The following is an 18,831-nucleotide window of genomic DNA, read 5'->3' on the forward strand; positions in this document are numbered from 1 at the left end:
GTATGCGGGAGGCCTCTATTTCATAATGTTATGCAGTTTTTTGGTCCTTAGAAGATTGCATAATGTTATTTTCTTAATTTATTAATGAATGCAATGTCGCCTTGAAGCTGCAAAAATGAAGAAAATATCAGCTTCGAAAAGTCTAGCTGGTAGATCTTGCGTGTCCAAATGATTGTAATGATTTTAATCCAACCGGTGTAACATATACAATTCTTATGTAGAACAATTAATATCAATTCATGATTGTTAACTCAGTTAACTAAAATGCCAATTAAAGTGTGGTTTGGTATCAAAAATTGTGTTTTGATCATTTTATTGTAATGAGGAGCTTAAACTGCACTTACTTGAACATTTTCATGGAAGACTTCGAACTAATTTTAAAGTTTTGCAAATTTCAGTGGTGAAAATCCACAATTTTTTCGAACTTCGATGGTCTTTTTTAAAGAAAAATTATTCGTAAATGCAACTTTTTTTGCACCCATCTTGAAGAGTAAGAATCCTTCTACAATAACACGTTTTCAAAGTGGAAAATTTCCAGGAGATTCTTCGAATTCTCATCGAAAAAGAAAAGTTTTCTAGTTAATAAACAGAATTTTCGTGATTGTGACGTCTCAGCCTGTACCAATACTAGAGCAGGGCTGCCTTGGCACTACCTTCTTTAAATATTCCTTGGGCAAAACTAGAAAATTTACATGGTGAATATTCATTTTAAAGGTAATTTCTAGGTATTAATCCGGTTTTATTTATATTACAGGGTTCTGAGACGAATGATGATGGTCCAAATAAATTTGCCAAAGCTGAATCTGGTACGGCATACTGGGTCCCGAGCCCGAGAGACGAACCCTGACGGGTGAAAAAAAATTTAAACAAGTTTGTGGATTATTTTGAAAATAAAGGTGTATGGACATTATTTTTACTATTGTTATTTATCAAATCAACAAATCCATCATTAGTGTGAATAATAATACAAGTTTTAACTATTCTAGCATGAAAAAGCGGTCAAAAACCGCTTCAGAATAATTCGCGCATTCTGAGTAACCAAGACTCAGTTGTCGCGAAAAGGGCTGTTAGTCATTTCTGAGTAAAAGCCGTTTAGTCAGAACTGAGTAGGTGCGGTTTTGGCGACAACTGAGTAACCGTCACTCTGAACTGAGCTGAAAGTTAGCGAGATTGACGCTTTTCTCTCGAAAGGACCCCTCTCTGAGAAAATCTCCCAACACACGAAGTAAACAAAATTTTGTAAACAACAAAATTGTCTCGATCACACTTTTGCATTCTTCGTCAGCGGAGCAGAACCATAAGTTCGTGTTGAATCTATAATTAGGTGAAAGATTTGCGTGAGGTGACCGCAAACTTTTTTATTCTATTTTGTCCGTATAAAGGTGTGAATAGAGCTAAAACGAGATGTTCCTGCTAAGGAAACAACTTGGCTCCATCGGGGCGCGCCTGTTGGTGGACAAATCTCTTGTTAAGTTAAATGGCCAAGTTAATCAAAGTCGTGTGCTTGTCAATTTGGAAAGTACTAATATGAATTGTAAAAGTAATTATGGACTAAGGTAAGCATGTGTTCAGTTGAAGGGCAGCATTTCCGGTAAAAAAATGTTACAAACGATGTTTTTGTTTTGCAGGATGTCGTCTAGCATAAGTTACTTGAAAGGAAATAGTGAACTCGAGTGTACTGCTGGCACTATGAATGATGGTGAGCTTCGATGATGTCATATCATGTTTAGCAATACAGATCGCCGTTTGATCTGTTTGGAGATATTCAACTTCCTATTTTGAGTTGTGTTTTTTTCATACAATGATAAAGAGAGAATTCATACACTCTGAACTTTTTTAATAGTTAAGCTAAACAGGAGGGATAGTAATTTTTCCTAATTTTTTTTTTTTTTTTTTTGTTTCGATTATAGTCGTTTTAACATCTTTATGTCATTCGCGACTTATATCAACGATGTAGTTGGCGGACAAGTCATTGAAAAACTTATCCGGTACAACTGTGATCGATGTTTACTCTTGGGCTCGAACTCACGGACATCGGCTCAGGAAGCAATCGACTTGCCAACTGAGCTATATCACAAGCCCAATTTTTTTTTTTTTTTTTTTTTTTTTTTTTTTTTTTTCCTAATACTTTAACAAAAAAAAAAAAAAAAAAAAAAAAAAAAAAAAAAAAAAAAAAAAAAAAAAAAAAAAAAAAAAAAAAAAAAAAAATCTAAGACCCATAATTAATGATCTCCCAAATCGACCGATAACTATACCTTTCTGAAAGAAAGGCAAAACATACCAAAGCTAGTAGTTAAAACTCGGTTATAACAGCATGTGTAAACTGCAACATTAATCTCATTTTTAAGTGCCCAGTATTATACTATTAGGTACAACTGATTTGACACAATGGTCTACGTCTATATACCTGATTCATTCAGGCTTTGTTGACGATAAAGAAAATGCGATCTTATAATGGGTGTCAAGCTCCATTAACAGATCATTAAATCGATTAGCTCGCTTGATAATGTTATTCCACATAATATGTTGTCATCTTAAGCACAAGCCTTGCTTGCAAATAAGATTTGTTTTACAGTATCAAACTGGTCTTTTTTATGTCCTGTACTGCCGTTCTACGCAAGAATGTCCCATGTAACTTTTGGGTCATTTTCACTTTTTTGCTGGAAACGGTCTCTTTTAGTGTTAACTTTCGAATAAAAACACAAACAAGTATACTTTGTTCTGAACTTATACGAAATTTTCATCAAGGTGGTTGTCTCTATGTTGATAGTTCTACGCAAGAATGTCACAGTAGAGAAAATTCTATGAAAAATGCAAATTTTATCAAAAAATTGTCTTAAGATGAGTTCAAACTGTTGAATTTTATGTTATTCACTGAAAAGAACACTAAAATAGAGGGCAGAGGAGGAGCGAGAAGCCTTGAGTGTTTTATTCAGAGAAATTTTCACTAAACACCTTTCGGTAGGCACTACTTACAAGATCCATACTCAACTATACATTTTTATAAACAAAGAGGAACGTAATTCTCAAATTACGGTTTAGCATGAGTTTTTGGCAAAAAAAATAAACTACGCAAGCTTTTAAAATGATAGAAAAATTGTAGCCGTGTGACAGTTTTTCGTAGAACTAGCATCGGCATGCGCTCTGATTCTACGCAAAAGTGTCACACGGAGCATTTTTGGCTCTAATTTGCTGTTTTTTTTTTGTAGGAAATGTATTTTTTTGGCAGAAAACATTGTAAAATGATTAACTTGAATTGTTCACTACGAAAAAACTGTCGGTGAATTTTTAGTTTGAGAGAAAAATTGGAAATATAGCTGATATTTCAATCGCGTTTTTCTCGTTTGTACGTTTTTCCACATGGGACAATCTTGCTTAGAACGGCAGTGTATTTATTTAATACACGAAACGTTCCAAAGTAGCATATTCAAAAAACTTTTGTTCTATTTCGAATGTTTATTGTTTCCTTTTTATGTAGGACACAAATTTTTAATCACGATCTGGAATGAAACATTTTTTCATAATATATTTGACATAAAAACTCCCTTGGCCATCAGCAGTTTTCTTTTTCCAACTGAATAGATATGTATATTAAACATTTTTTTAGTTAATTGTTGAGTATATCGAATAAATTGATTAAGGAATCTTTTTACTCATTCAACCGACGCAATGATTAGCTTCTTTGCAAAAGACATTTTGATGCTGTGTTTTGATATAAATTACAGGCTAGGCAAGTTTTTGCTCGATAATTATGGGATGAATAAACACAAGAGGCTTAAAATCTATATATATAAAAATGAATTTCTGTCTGTCTGTCTGTCCGTCTGTCTGTCTGTCTGTCTGTCTGTCTGTCTGTTCCCTATAGACTCGAAAACTACTGAACCGATTTGCGTGAAACTTGGCAGATGGGGGTATTGGAGGCAGGGGAAGGTTCCTATTTTGGTTTGAGACCCCTCCCTCTCTCATGAAGGGAGGGAGGGGCCTCCCAAACAAAAGACAATTTTTTGCATAACTCGAGAACCAATCAAGCAAATGGTATCCAATTTGGCGTGGAGTGGTATTTAGGAACGAAGAATATTTCTAGGAATATAAGGTACCCCTCCCTCCTTTCAGTTGGGTAAAAGGAAGGGGGGAGGGGGGCTACATTACAATTTTTCATATAACTCGAAAACTAATCAAGTTATTGGAACCAAATTTGGCATGGGAAGGTATTTGGATACGAAAAATATCTCCATGATTATTTGAGACCCCTCCCTCTTTCCAGTAGAAAAGGGGAGGGGCCTCTTTTACCATTTTTTACATAACTCAAAAACTAATAAAGCAAATGGAACCAAAATTGGCATGGGAGGGTATTTTAATATAAAAAATATTTCTATGATTATTTGAGACCCATCCTTTTTTCCAGAAGGGACATATAAAGGGGGGAGGGGGCCTCTTTTATAAATTTTTACATAACTCAAAAACTAATTAAGGAAATAAAACCAAATTTTGCATGGACGTGTAGGGAACGTGACATGTTCTAATGACTGTTTGAGACCCCTTCCTTCTTCCAGCGGGGAGAAAGGAGAGAAGGAGGGGAGTTTAATAAAATTTTTACTGCATAGCTCGAGAACTACAACAACAAATTGAACCAAATTTGTCATAGAATGAAACTTGGGTACGAGAAATGCTTTTATGAATATTTGGTATCCCTCACTCCTTCAAAGAGTTTGATGATAAGGGGAAGTAGAGGTCTCCCTTACAATTTTCAGTATAACTGGAGAGCTGATCAAGCAAATGGTATCATATTTGGCATGTAAGGGTATTTGGATACGAGAAATGTTTCTATTATAAATTTAAGCCCCATTTTTTTTTCAGCGGAAAGATTTTAAGGGAGAAAGGAGGGCTTCCATACAATTTTTTTGCGAAACTCGAGAATTGATCGAGCAAATGAAAGAAAATTTGGCATCAAAAAGTGTTTGAGTACGAAAAATACTTTTATGAACATTAAGTTCTCACACCACCATTCAATGGGGAGAACGGAAGGGGGGATGGTACTTCATTTCAAGCTTATGCATAACTCAAGAGTTTACTACGCAAAAAAACCAAATGTGGCATGGGATGGTATTTCAACCAGAGAATTTTTTCTATGTGAATCAATTCTTTTTTTGCAGTAGGAGGATAGAATTGGGAATATAGGAAGGGAAGAGGAAAGCTTACATTTAACTTTTTTTTTTACAAAATCCGAGAAATGGACAAAACTTAACATGGTAAATCATTTTGATACGATTCTATGATTATCTGACTCACCATCCTCCTTTCAGTGAGTAGGTACATAGGTGGAGGGAGGTGAGCCAGATACAATTTTGTTAGCATAAGTTCTCAATTTATGTAAACGAAGCCAACAAATGGAAACAAACATGGCATGAAAAGGTACTTGGCTACGAGATATGTTTCTACGATTGTTATAGATCTCCTATCAGTTTTTTAGCATTAATCCAGAACATATCAAGCAAATACAACCATATTTTATAAAGTAAATTGTCTGCGTACGAATAATTTGAGACCCTCCCTTTTATGGCTAAGCTTAAGGAAACAGATTAAAATTCTCAGATCTTGAACAAAATTTAAAGATCATGATGCTGAATATAAGTTTAAGTTATCTTTGTTTTGCAATTCGAAACTCCAGCTGCAGCTCTCATTTTATAGCGGTTGCTAATGAATTATGTCATAATGTGATTTAAAATAATGCCAACAAAACAATAAAAATTTCAATAATTTCTGAAAATATCATTTGGTTTTGAAAGGTGTAGCAAAGCACACCGGGTCAGCTAGTCCCGAATAAAATAACACATTTTAGGTCAATAAACTAATGCGTTTTTCTTATAAATGATTTCGCCTTCACTTACACCTCACTTTACACACTGTCGCCTAAGTGAACGCAAAGAATCGACAAAAAACAGCTTTCACAGTCTGCTAAGAGAATATCTGTACCGACACGTGAAGAGGATCTGTCTCCAAAAGTAAACAAACCCATTTTCAGTACCTCATGATAGGCCAACATTTGCACTACTTAACGGTAAACCCCTTTTGAGAAAATGATATTCAGCTACATTAAAAACTCAATTTGAGTAAAAGACCTATAAACATTCTAAAGCCAATACTGCCATCACATTGATATACATCCTTTACTCCGGAACCATTTTTCGCTACTACTTTATTCAACATAAAAACTAGAGATGTACCGAATATTCGGTCGGCCGAATATCACCAAAAAACCGTTAAGCCGAATGTTCGGCTCACCGGATAGTTGAGCTATGTATTCGGCCGAATATCTATTATGAAAATTTATAGAAAAACTAACTTGTAATTTTATTCAAATGATTTTGCATAGGTATTTTACTTAATATCCAAAACTAATGTTGTAAAAGCTACACAAACATCCAAATTATATGGTTTCAGCTTAACATCTAAGGTGTATCCGAGTATTTATCACTGTAGATAGAACAGGAGAATGCTGACGAGTATCGCTTTATACCTACTTTTCTTGATATATCCAGGCTTTCTCATAAATCCTATAGAGATTCGAGATAAGTTAAATCTGGCCGGGATGTCCAGATATTGTTTAAGATTTCCCGAATTTCGATCGTGATGATTTCAATTATTTGCTAAATTAAATAAAAAACTTAAATTTCAATTTAATTTTTTTTAGATATTATGTTCAATAACAGTTTTTTGAAAAATTTCAAAATGAGCATAATTTTTGTCCTTTTTTAAAAATGTTTTACAACAATCCTCCTTTATGCCTGACCGTGTGGATACGCGTGGTTGAAAGTATGGTATGCTTGAGGTTGAAGATAATCTTGTTTAACAACTTTTTATTTTGCTCAAATTAGACCTTCATTTAATTCAATATCAAACAAGCAATTTTAAATTGCTTGGCACCCGTTTTGACATATTTTCTCCCAGATTTCATAGGAACACAATCTCTTTGGTGATAAACGCCCTAGAAGCGATAAGTTATCTGATGTCTTGTCCTGTCAGTTATTGGTGACATTTTAAAAACATGAAAAACTCCAACTTGAAAAGATCTTGAAATACATCATTGGATAATATCATCTGGTTGAAAATAATCGACTCGAAAACATGAGAGGAATTAATACTGACAAAAGATGGAAATTAAAGTTAACGCTTTTGTTTTTTTTCAATCAAAACTCAATAGAATATTCGACCGAATATTCGTTTGGCCGAATAGTTGAAAAGGTCAATATTCGGTATTCGGTCGTTCGCCGAATACCACTATTCGGTACATCTCTAATAAAAACCTAGTTGCAAATGAATGCGAGCTTATAACTAAAGCTAAAAATAAGAAAATAGAAAGGGTGTATAAACAGGTTAGACAAACTATTACATGAGCTAGGTTCTATCTACGATAGCGCGTTGTTTTTCCATGAAAAATGGTATTCCTCTATTCTAACATAGAGGATGCTTCTGAAAATCTTTTGTCCTTCATAAAAAGCAAAAATTTCGATTGGAAATAGTTTGTATTTTTTTCAAACGCGTTTTTCTCGATACATCATATATGGAGATTGATCCTTTTCATGTGTTCATAAAGATTTGACACTTAATTCAACACAAAAACATAGTTGCAAATGAACGCGAGCTTAAAACTAGCTTGAAATGAAAAAAATAGCAAAGGATGTATAAACAAGGGAGACAAAATAACGTGAGGTAGGTCCTATCTACGATAGCGCGTTGTTTTTTCATGAATATTGATATTCCTCTATTCTAATAAATGGCGTATGCTTCTAAAAATCGTTTATCTTTCATGAAAAGCAAAAAATTTAAGTGATTTTTAATAAGAAATTTAAAATAGATTGTATTTTTTCAAACCCGTTTTTCTCGATTCCCCATATATGGAGACAGATCCTTTTCATGACTTGGTACAGATATCTTTTCATTATTATCATTAATGATCCCGCGCCGATCCTCCGGTGCATAGGGCAGTGGTAAAAGACCTCCACTGTTGACGATCCGAGGCCAGCGTCTTCACCTGGTCCCATTCAAGATTCTCGTCGACAGTTCGGATTTCAGCGGATAGGCTTCGCCGCCACGAGTTTCTGGGTCTGCCTCTTCTTCGTTGCCCTTCTGGATTCCAATCTAGCGCCTCTCTGCAAATCTCGTTTTCATCTTTTCACAGCGTGTGCCCAATCCATCTCCACTTACGTTCTCGAGTCTCGATTTCTAGAGCCCTTTGATTACACCGGCGATGTAGTTCCTCATTCGAGATCCAGTTGCCAGGCGATCAAGCGCGGATGATATTCCGCAGGCAGCGGTTAACAAACACTTGCAGTTTTCGCGTCGTCACCGCATATGTGCACCAAGTTTCGCACCCGTACAGCAATACGGATTTGACGTTTAAGTTGAAGATTCGGATTTTCGTTCGTAGAGAGATCTGGCGTGACCGCCAGATGTTTCGGAGATTCGCAAACGCAATTCGGGCCTTTCTGATCCGGGTTTCGATGTCTTTCCTGGTACCACCATCAGGCTACCAAGATACTGGAAGCACTCCACTTTCTAAACTTGTTGCCTAGCTTGAAAGTTAGTGACTAGGTCATCCACTTCCGGCCAGCTCAACACAAATACTTACGTTCTCAGGGTCGGCGCACGTTCTCAGGGAGGACGGGAACGACCAAACACTGTCTACAAAGCGGACCAACACAATCGAACAAGACAAATCACAGGGCTCATTAAACATATACTAATTTTTTAAACAGATAGGATACGGTTTTACCATTTTATTTAACTTGCCATTTCTGCCGTCACCGGGGTTTTCCGTCCGAAGTTTTCGATGGCCATCGATGGAGAAATCGCTTCGTCTTTTCTGGAGAAGCCTTCCACTTTGGTTCCAATACCAACCGATAGGGAACCGAGCAGCGTCCGCTGGATTCGGCTGCTACGGGCCAACCACGCTGTGGTGAATGTTGACCGGGAGCTGATAGACGAACCACAACAAATGGAGATGTGGGCCGTGGATCGCCTGGTGTATTCCGGCCTAACCGGGTGTTTTCGTAACGCAGGGGCGTCGTTCGGAGCTGCTTAAGTTGGGGGTCAAGCAGTGCGGTCGGGATATAAAAAAAACCGGGCAAAGCGTGTGGAAACGACGTCACGCTTTCCCAGACGGATGGGGATGAAACCGGGTACTCACAGCTTACACCAAGTGACGAAGTGTAAGTACCTCGACCAATAACGTGTCACAATTGTCGGATCGGCACCAATGATTTGCACCAGCGGTTTCTCCCTTTTTTTCCAGGCCTTCCTGGCCGAACACTCCGCACAAAAACTCCAACACTTTCGAGGATTTTCTTTGTAGGTAGATGTATACTGTTTCCTTATCCCGATGTAAGTGAACGAGACATCCGCCGTCGTTCACGCATGAGCCTCCAGATTCCCGCTCTTTTCTCTCGGGTTTTCTGGATCCGGTGTCATATGTGTCAAATGACACCTGTCATTTGACGGTCAACCTCGATTAGGGCATATTGGACAAGCTAATTTTTTTTATAGCTATATTTAAATTTAAATAAACAAATAATGAGCCAAAACCAAACAAAATAAAAACAAGACCGCGTAAACAAAACAAAAATCTGTATTGCTCCATTGAATTGGTACCGAATGCAAACATTGTTTGGATCGGTAACAAGCTACCATAAAACTGGAGGGATTTCCGGTGTTGATCTCCATCGACTTGGTCTTTCCGACATTGACTTTGAGACCTGCTGCCTTGGAACTTTCGGTGAGGTCGTCGAGTTTGCTCTGCATATTTGGTTGTGTTTGAGCGAGCAAAACAATATCGTCTCCCAGGTCAAGGTCGTTCAGTTGCTTCATTGTTGAAGGATTCCACGGCAATCCTCGGTTCGCTGCACAGTCGATCGATCCAGTCAGAACCTCATCCATTACGATGAGAAAAAGTAGCGATGATAAGATACATCCCTGTCTCACTCCAGCAGTTACCGGGATTGGTTCGAACAAGACACCATCGTGCAAGACCTTGCACGAAAATGCCTCGTATTGTGCTTCGATGAAATGGACCAGTTTCTCTGGTACCCCTCGTCGCCTTAGAGCCGCCCAGATGTTTTCATGGCTAAGTCGGTCGAATGCTTTTTCGAAATCATCGAACACCAGCAGAAGAGTCCTGGAATTCGTTGATTTGTTCCAGTATGATTCGTAGCGTTGTGATGTGGTCCACACATGATCGTCCGGATCGGAATTCATGTTGCCGTCGGAGTGTAGCGTCGATTTTCTCCTAGATCCTGTTCAGAATCACTTTGCAGAGTACTTTGAGGGTTGTACAGATCAACGTTATGCCTCGCCAGTTACCGCACTCTGTCAGGTATCCTTTCTTCGGGACCTTTACGAGGATACCCTGCATCCACTCGGCCGGGAATGTTGCAGTATTCCAGATGTCAGCGAAAAGACGGTGCAACATTTGTTCTGACAGGGCAGGGTCGGCTTTCAGCATTTCAGCAGAGATGCAATCGATCCCAGGTGCTTTGTTGGATTTCATGTTTTTGATTGCCGCTTCTATTTCAGCCAGCGAGGGCGCTTCCGAGCTGCCGCCATGCATTTATGCGGCTAACTGTTGAAGCTTCGAGCTGCGGGTTCTGTTGGCCATCGCTATTCGTGACTCGGAAGAGGTGTTCGAAATGCTCATTCCATCGTTTGAGCTGATCTGTGCGATCGGTCAATAACTGACCTGCTCGGACTTTCAGCGGTATTCTTTCATTAGTCCGTGCACCACTGAGGCGGAGAGAAATGTCATAAAGGAATTGGATATCTCCATGCGGCTTTTTCTCCCTCTTCGGCTAGGTAGTTTGACCACACTCTCTTGTCTCGTCTACAAGCTCGTTTAACTGCCTTTTCCAGCTCCGCATATCGTAAGCGGAAGGCAACTTTGGCTGACCTGGTACATGCCTGCTCAATTCCGAATTTCGCCTTTCTCCGATCATCGACCATCCTCCAAGTTTCATCCGACATCCATTCACTTCTTCTTCCACAAACTTTACCGAGAGTACCATGGCTCGTCGTGATAAGGCATTCTTGATTCCACACCACTGTTCTTCGACTGTTCCGTCTGTCGGCAATTCCGAGGCTCGGGATTCTAGCTGTTCAACGTATGCCCTTTTCACCTCTGAATTCTCCAACCGCTGCACAATGGGGAAAAAAGTGTACAAACCGCGAAGAAATTCAATATCTTTCGTGCTACATGACCAAAATCTATGGAAATATACTTTCCTTTTGTGAAAATTTCCGGAGAATCGATTGGACATAGTTTCAAACGCCGCACAAGCTTACGAACGGAGATATAGTGCCTTTTTAACCCCTAATTCCCCTAAATTTTGTAAACATTCCAGAAAAACACTGATTCGAACCAGAGAATTTTGAACGAAAACAGACCTATCGTGTGTATTTTTTTCTGAGGAATCGAATGAAGGCTGTTCTGGCCACCGCACGCTTTAGAAAATGGAGTTATGGCTGTTTTTACCCTCAATTCCCCTATATTTTTCAATTATTTCAGAAAAAAAGCAAATTCGAACTTGAAAATTTTGAACCAAATGGGTTGTATCTTGTGTGATTTTTTGCGAGAAATCGAATGAATGCTGTTTGAGCCCCCGCACGCTTTGGAAAATGGAGTTATGACTGTTTTACCTTCAATTCCCCTCAATTTTTCAAATTGTTAAGAAAATGCATGTTCGGACTTGAAAATTTTGAATATTTTGGGACGTATCTTGTGTAATTTTTTCCGAGGAATCCAATATAGGCTGTTCGAGCCACCGCACGCTTCGGAAAATGAAGTTATGGCTGTTTTTACCCTCAATTCCCCTACATTTTTCAATAATTTAAGAAAAAAGCATGTTCGGACTTGAAAAATTTGAACCAAATGGAATGAATCCTATGTGATTTTTTCCGAGGAATCCAACGAAGCCTATTTCAGCCACCGCACGGATAAGGAACAGGAGTTATGGCTGTTTTACCCTCAATTCCCCAACATTTTTGAAATAGCTCAAAAAAAGCATGTAGAGACCAGATAATTATGAACCAAAAGTAAAGTATTTTGTGGAGTTTTTTCCGAGGAATCGAATGAAGGCTGTTTGAGCCGCCGCACGCTTCGGAAAATGAAGTTATGGCTGTTTTACCTTCAATTCCCCTTCATTTTTTAAATTGTTAAGAAAACGCATGTTCGGACTTGAAAATTTTGAATCATTTGGGACGTATCTTGTGTGATTTTTTCCGAGAAATCCAATAGAGCCTGTTTGAGCCACCGCACGCTTTGGAAAATGGAGTTATGGCTGTTTTTACCCTCAATTCCCCTACATTTTTCTGAAATCATTGAAAAATGTAGGGGAATCGAGGGTAAAAACAGCCATAACTCACTATTTCAAAGCGTGCAGTGGCTCAAACAGGCTTCATTGGATTCCTCGGAAAAAATTGCATAAGATAAGTCTTGTTTAGTTCAAAATTTTCAAGCCCGATCATGGTTTTTCTGAACTTTTTGAAAAAATGAAAGGGAATCGAGGGTAAAACAGCCATAACTCCTGTTTCCGATGTGTGCGGTGTGTCAAATAGGCTTCGTTGCATTCCCCGAAAAAAATCACACATGATACGTTCCATTTGGTTCAAAATTTTCGAGTCCGAACATGCTTTTTCTGAGCTATTTGAAAAATGTAGGGAAATTGAGGGTAAAACAGCCATAACTTCTGTTTCCAATCCGTGCGGCGGCTCAAATAGGCTTCGTTGGATTCCTTGAAAAAAATTACATAAGATACAACCCATTTGATTCAAATTTTTCAAGTCCGAACATGATTTTTTGTTAAACCATTGAAAACTGTAGGGGAATTGAGGGTAAAAACAGCCATAACTCCATTTTCCAAAGCGTGTGGTGGCTCAAACAGGCTCCATTGGATTCCTCGGAAAAAATCACACAAGATACGTCCCAAAAGATTCAAAATTTTCAAGTCCGAACATGCTTTTTCTTAACAATTTGAAAAATGTAGGGGAATTGAAGGTAAAACAGCCATACCTTCATTTTCCGAAGCGTGCGGCGGCTCAAACAGCCTTCATTCGATTCCTCGGAAAAAAACTCCACAAAATACTTTACTTTTGGTTCATAATTATCTGGTCTCAACATGCTTTTTTTGAGCTATTTCAAAAATGTTGGGCAATTGAGGGTAAAACAGCCATAACTCCTGTTCCTTATCCGTGCGGTGGCTCAAATAGGCTTCGTTGGATTCCTCGGAAAAAATCACATAGGATTCATTCCATTTGGTTCAAATTTTTCAAGTCCGAACATGCTTTTTTCTTAAATTATTGAAAAATGTAGGGGAATTGAGGGTAAAAACAGTCATAACTTCATTTTCCAAAGCGTGCGGTGGCTCAAACAGCCTTTATTGGATTTCTCGGAAAAAATTACACAAGATACGTCCCAAAAAATTCAAAATTTTTAAGTCCGAACATGCATTTTCTTAACAATTTGAAAAATTGAGGGGAATTGAAGGTAAAACAGCCATAACTCCATTTTCCAAAGCGTGCGGGGGCTCAAACAGCATTCATTCGATTTCTCGCAAAAAATCACACAAGATACAACCTATTTGGTTCAACATTTTCAAGTTCGAATTTGCTTTTTTCTGAAATAATTGAAAAATATAGGGGAATTGAGGGTAAAAACAGCCATAACTCCATTTTCTAAAGCGTGCGGTGGCCAGAACAGCCTTCATTCGATTCCTCAGAAAAAATTACACACGATAGGTCTGTTTTCGTTCAAAATTCTCTGGTTCGAATCAGTGTTTTTCTGGAATGTTTACAAAATTTAGGGGAATTAGGGGTTAAAAAGGCACTATATCTCCTTTCGTAAGCTTGTACGGAGTTTGAAACTATGTCCAATCGATTCTCCGGGAATTTCCACAAAAGGAAAGTATATTTCCATAGATTTTGGTCATGTAGCACGAAAGATATTGAATTTCTTCGCGGTTTGTACACTTTTTTCCCCATTGTGCGCTGGATGTCGTATCGACACCCGACTTTCTCCTCGCGCCGTTTGGATTCGCCCAACTCTTAGTCGTAGCTCGCCAAGGACGAGGTGATGGTCAGATGCAATATCTGCGCATCGTTTGTTGCGGACTACTCCATTTTCGGCTGATGCAGATGTGGTCAATTTGTTTTTCTGTTCGAACATCTCGAGAAACCCAAGTGACCTTATGTGCTGGTCAATGGGGGAATAGCGATCCATCGATCACCATGTTGTTGTTGCCACAAAATTCTAATAAAACACCTCTCCGTTTTCGCTCATATGTCCTAGGCCATGGCGCCCCATGATGCGCTCAAGGTCTTGATTGTCGGAGCCAATCTTTGCGTTGAAGTCGCCCAAATGGATTTGAATGTCACCCTTCGGAATTTTTTACCGCGCGGTTCAGTTGACTGCGAAACTGCTTTTTCTCCTGCAAATCGGCAACGTCAGTTGGCGCATAACACTGGACCATTGTAAGGTTTCTAACCCGTGTTCTAAATCTGGCTACGATTATTCTTTCGTTTATTATATATAGTAGCATGTTCTCCTCGTATGCCAGCAGGACTTGCCCGGATTGTGTCATGTGTTCTCCAGTATTAGGCCAACGGACTTCGCTCAATCCCAGAATTTCAAGCTTGAGGCGGCTAGCCTCTCTAGCAAGTTGTTCCAGTTTGCCTTGTTAGGCAAACGTTAAAACGTTCCAAGGTCCAATTCATGTCCGTGTTTTCATTCTTGAAGTCGTCGCCAAAGTTCCATTTCTTTCGGATTCCGTAACAATTTTATGAATCGGGTGCAGTAGGTTGTTAGCCTAAAGTCCATACAACCGATTTTTTTTATATTCGATTCATATCTTTTATATTCATATCTTTTATACATATTCATATCTTTTATACATATTCATATCTTTTATACATATTCATATCTTTTATATTCATATCTTTTATATTCGATAAAAATTTTATGGTGTTTTTTCGCTTGACTTTTGCGAATAAAGCTATGTTCACTTAGAAGAGTATCTCATAAACGAATGAACGAACAAATATAAGGATGTGCGTTATTATAGCGGTACCACAGGATGACTTCCCGACTGTAGTTGCAATTCTCTAAACCTATCCCAAATTTCAAGGGACCTTCATGGGTTAAATGAAAGGTAGTACACGGTTCTGAAGCATTCTTACTTGTACAGCATCGATTCCAATATTATTTGTCACGAACACTCTGGTCTTTGCTCCGCAGCAACATATCCCTCGCCAAATAATCTGTTTTTCGAAAATTTGTGCAGAAAAGTAATTTTTAACTTTGCACGAACATTTTTTTGTGCTGTCACCATGCAGAAATTATTGGACCAGAAGCTTTCCGAAATGCATCTTACCGAATAGAAGCGTTGAATAATAAAATGAAATCGCGTGGAGTAACGAACATATGTACTTCCAACATTAACATGCTGCCATTTCTTACACAATTGATATTTTTTCATGAAACTTTAACACACACTAGTTCAACTTATAAATTTGTCATTTTTTTTTTAAATTTTGAACATTTTGCAAGCACTTAAAAGAGAGCTACAGTTATTTTTGTTGAAAAAGGAAGAAATTGAGATTGCTTCACAAAATAACACTGTAACTTTTTAAAGTTTCCTTTTTTTTATCTCAAAATTTTATGGAATTAAGTAAAAAGGTATATTTTACTACGTGGACAAATTTTATCAATATCGATCAACGTTAGTGCGCGGAATTATTTATCTCCTCACGCCTTCCATCTCCAATAACTTTTGATATAATGTACGAAAAACCGTAAAATTTTTACCACAGGTGTTAACAAAACGATGTAAAAGAATTCTTGCAGCGCTTACTTTCGGTGCCGCTAAAACACAATACGTGATTACTAGAGTGCCAAAAATTTGTATCTATGGGAAATTTAAAACCTGTAGAATGTTATGTGTTGCAGGCTAAAATTGATCCTAGGCCTAGTACAAGGTCTCATGTCAAATTTGGGCCAGATCGGACCACGGGAAGGGGTTGCCAACAAACCCGGAGTTTGTTTGGAATTTTGAGACATTTTGTTCGGGAGGAACATGAAAAATCAGATTTTCATCAATAACTTCGGTGCCTTTGGGCCGATATCTTTGAATACGCTCAAGTATTTCATCCGAAGACCGCATTTAGATAAAAGTTATGATGAAATTTTTTTTGAGTTTCAAAAATGAGATAACATTTTTAAGCATGGTATTCATCACTGTTAATGAGGCGTCAAAATGTTCGACCTCCCCGATCGACACTCAATTTTAAATGGATGCCATTTCGTCAAATAATGACTGATTTCCACCATTTTTGTTGCTTCAGATTACAAAATATTTAGAGTAGGAGAGTAGTCCAGGTGAAACTGTGGGGAAGAGTTGATCCCCTTTTCTTGTTTTCTTTATATCTTTCAAAGCAAATTAAACATCTAAAACCCATTTTTTTTTTCGCTGGAAAATCCAAGAAGCTTAGTTTTATGATTATAAACGACTTTTGCCCAACGATAAACTTTTTCGCTGACAAAAATTTGTTGGCAAATTTTTTAAAATTGCATAACCACAGGGGCTAAGTAACTTAACTTTCGGTTGCAGTTTTTACACACTTTAACCTGACACATAGCTATATTTTTAAATAATTGTTGTTAAAAATGTATTACCAAGAACTGAGAAATTTCAACTCGTTTTCGTGCATCGTTTCCAATTGATAATTAAACAATTTTGCCTTGTTTTGTTGTATTTATACTTGTGGCTTTAAACTACTGAAGTCTATAGCGTTTTAAATTTCTACAGTGTTACATTAAAACTCCAGTCGAGTCTAGATGACAAATCTTTAATCAAAAAGAATATATTTCCTCTTCCAGTCAAAGAGAAGATCATCAAAAAATTGGGCATAGAAGTTGGCTATAACCCTTTCGTTAGTACCCGGGAACATTTGGTCGAATACGCACCCACTTCTCTGGATCAGCTACCTTCGAGATCGATGCAAGACTCGTTCACTTCTGCAATCATACCACTTACCACCGATAAAATATTGAAAGACAAATACGTTGGATTCATGGGAAATGTGCGATTGGGTCGTCTAATGGAGGATATGGATTTGTTTGCCGGTAGGTTGATATAAAAAAATGTTAAACTTCACTTTTAAGTACATTGTACTTGCAGTCTGGGTTGTTCACAAACATCTTCAGCTACCAAGTCTTCCCGAAGGAGTGCCATTGCCTTACACATTCGTTACTGTTCTGGTGGATAAAATCGATTTCACCGATTTGGTACCAACATACGACGCTGACATTCGGCTTTCAGGACACGCGAGTTGGGTCGGCAAAACATCGATTGAGGTTGTCGTTTGGATGGAGCAGAGGCTGCATGGAAAATGGCGAAAGTTAACGCGTGCACTTTTCTTAATGGCGGCACGTGACGCGACAAATACAAAATCAGCGCTGATAAATCCTCTAGTGCCGGCTAACGAAGAAGAAAAAACCATATTTGATGGAGGAGAATGTAATATTCTAGTAAATCATAATAATGAATGATTTTTAATCAATTACTTGCATTGCAGCTAGGAAAAGGAGACGTATCCAGTTACAGAAAGAAGATCTTTTAAAAACAGAACCCAACGATTTTGAACAAGGCCTGGTACATGACTTGTTCGTCAAATCCATCGATACCAGAAGCCGCGCTTTCAACAAACGAATTCTTCCCCCTGGATACATCTGGATGGAAGACGCAACTATTTCAAACATAGTATTTTCACATCCAGAAGACAGGAATGCACACAATAAAGTTTTTGGAGGTTTTCTCATGCGCAACGCATTGGAACTGAGCTGGGCCTTGGCATACAATTTCGCCAAACGTCGACCCAAGTTGGAACACATTTCCGATATAAGCTTCCATCGACCGGTAGACGTATCTTCGATGCTAAATATGACGGCCCATGTAATATACACAGAGCTACATTACATGGAAATCGTGGTACTCGCCGATGTTTACGATGCTGTTACCGGGCAGCAAACGACGACGAATTCATTCTACTATACTTACTCTGTAGCTGAGCGACTTCCCAGCATAATGCCCAAAACTTATCACGAAGCAATGTACTACCTAGACGGACGCCGTAAGTTCCGATACTCCATGGAGTTGGACGCAAATGCAACCAACGTTGCATTTCCCAAGAGTCCAAAAATGTAATACATACTCATATTTTCCACGAACGCAGCTTAAGAAGCATCCAAGATGTAAAATGATCTGTAATGCTATTTTATGTTATTGATTTATTTATTGAAATAACGAATAAAACAAAATTTAATTATTTTTAAGTAAGCATGTTTGATTATAATTTTATCACAAGCCTTCAATGAATTTTTGGTACATAGGATTTAAATACTGATTTTCAGATAGGGAGATTTGCCAATCGTTGTCCCCTAACCCATTGTTGCACAGTATGACTTAAATTGTCAGTATTTCAGCTGTTTTTCAACTTTTCCTTGAAAATAATACTCAATCGTGTGATTCGGAACGTTTTCTGATGAAATGAGGCTTTTAAGATATTTCTGCTGTTAAATGTGTATCTTACGACAGTTTTAATATTGCTTGTTTTTTTTCGCGCGGTTTTCGTGCTAATTGTTAAGAAAAACCTTGACATTCCTTCTACGGCAAATAAGGTTTTACATCAGAACAAAACATTTTTCGTATCAGTTTTCTATACCAAACGTTTGTTGGACTATTTCAACACCATGATTTTGAAAAAAAAATATGATCCTTACTCAACCAAAAA

The 18,831-nt window shown here is 38.0% G+C and overlaps 1 protein-coding gene across 1 annotated transcript; it reads left to right on the forward strand.

Annotated features, from left to right (window-relative positions):
• Positions 1 to 1,240: 1,240 nt before the first annotated feature.
• Positions 1,241 to 18,373, forward strand: LOC129758143 (acyl-coenzyme A thioesterase 9, mitochondrial-like). The gene is made up of 5 exons (XM_055755609.1): positions 1,241 to 1,556; positions 1,629 to 1,699; positions 16,919 to 17,164; positions 17,220 to 17,558; positions 17,617 to 18,373. Exons 1-5 carry the CDS (start codon positions 1,405 to 1,407, stop codon positions 18,243 to 18,245), a joined length of 1,437 nt encoding a protein of 478 aa, XP_055611584.1. The 5' UTR covers positions 1,241 to 1,404; the 3' UTR covers positions 18,246 to 18,373.
• Positions 18,374 to 18,831: the final 458 nt, after the last annotated feature.

This window comes from Uranotaenia lowii, chromosome 3 (assembly GCF_029784155.1).
Source record: "Uranotaenia lowii strain MFRU-FL chromosome 3, ASM2978415v1, whole genome shotgun sequence".
NCBI lineage: Eukaryota > Metazoa > Arthropoda > Insecta > Diptera > Culicidae > Uranotaenia > Uranotaenia lowii.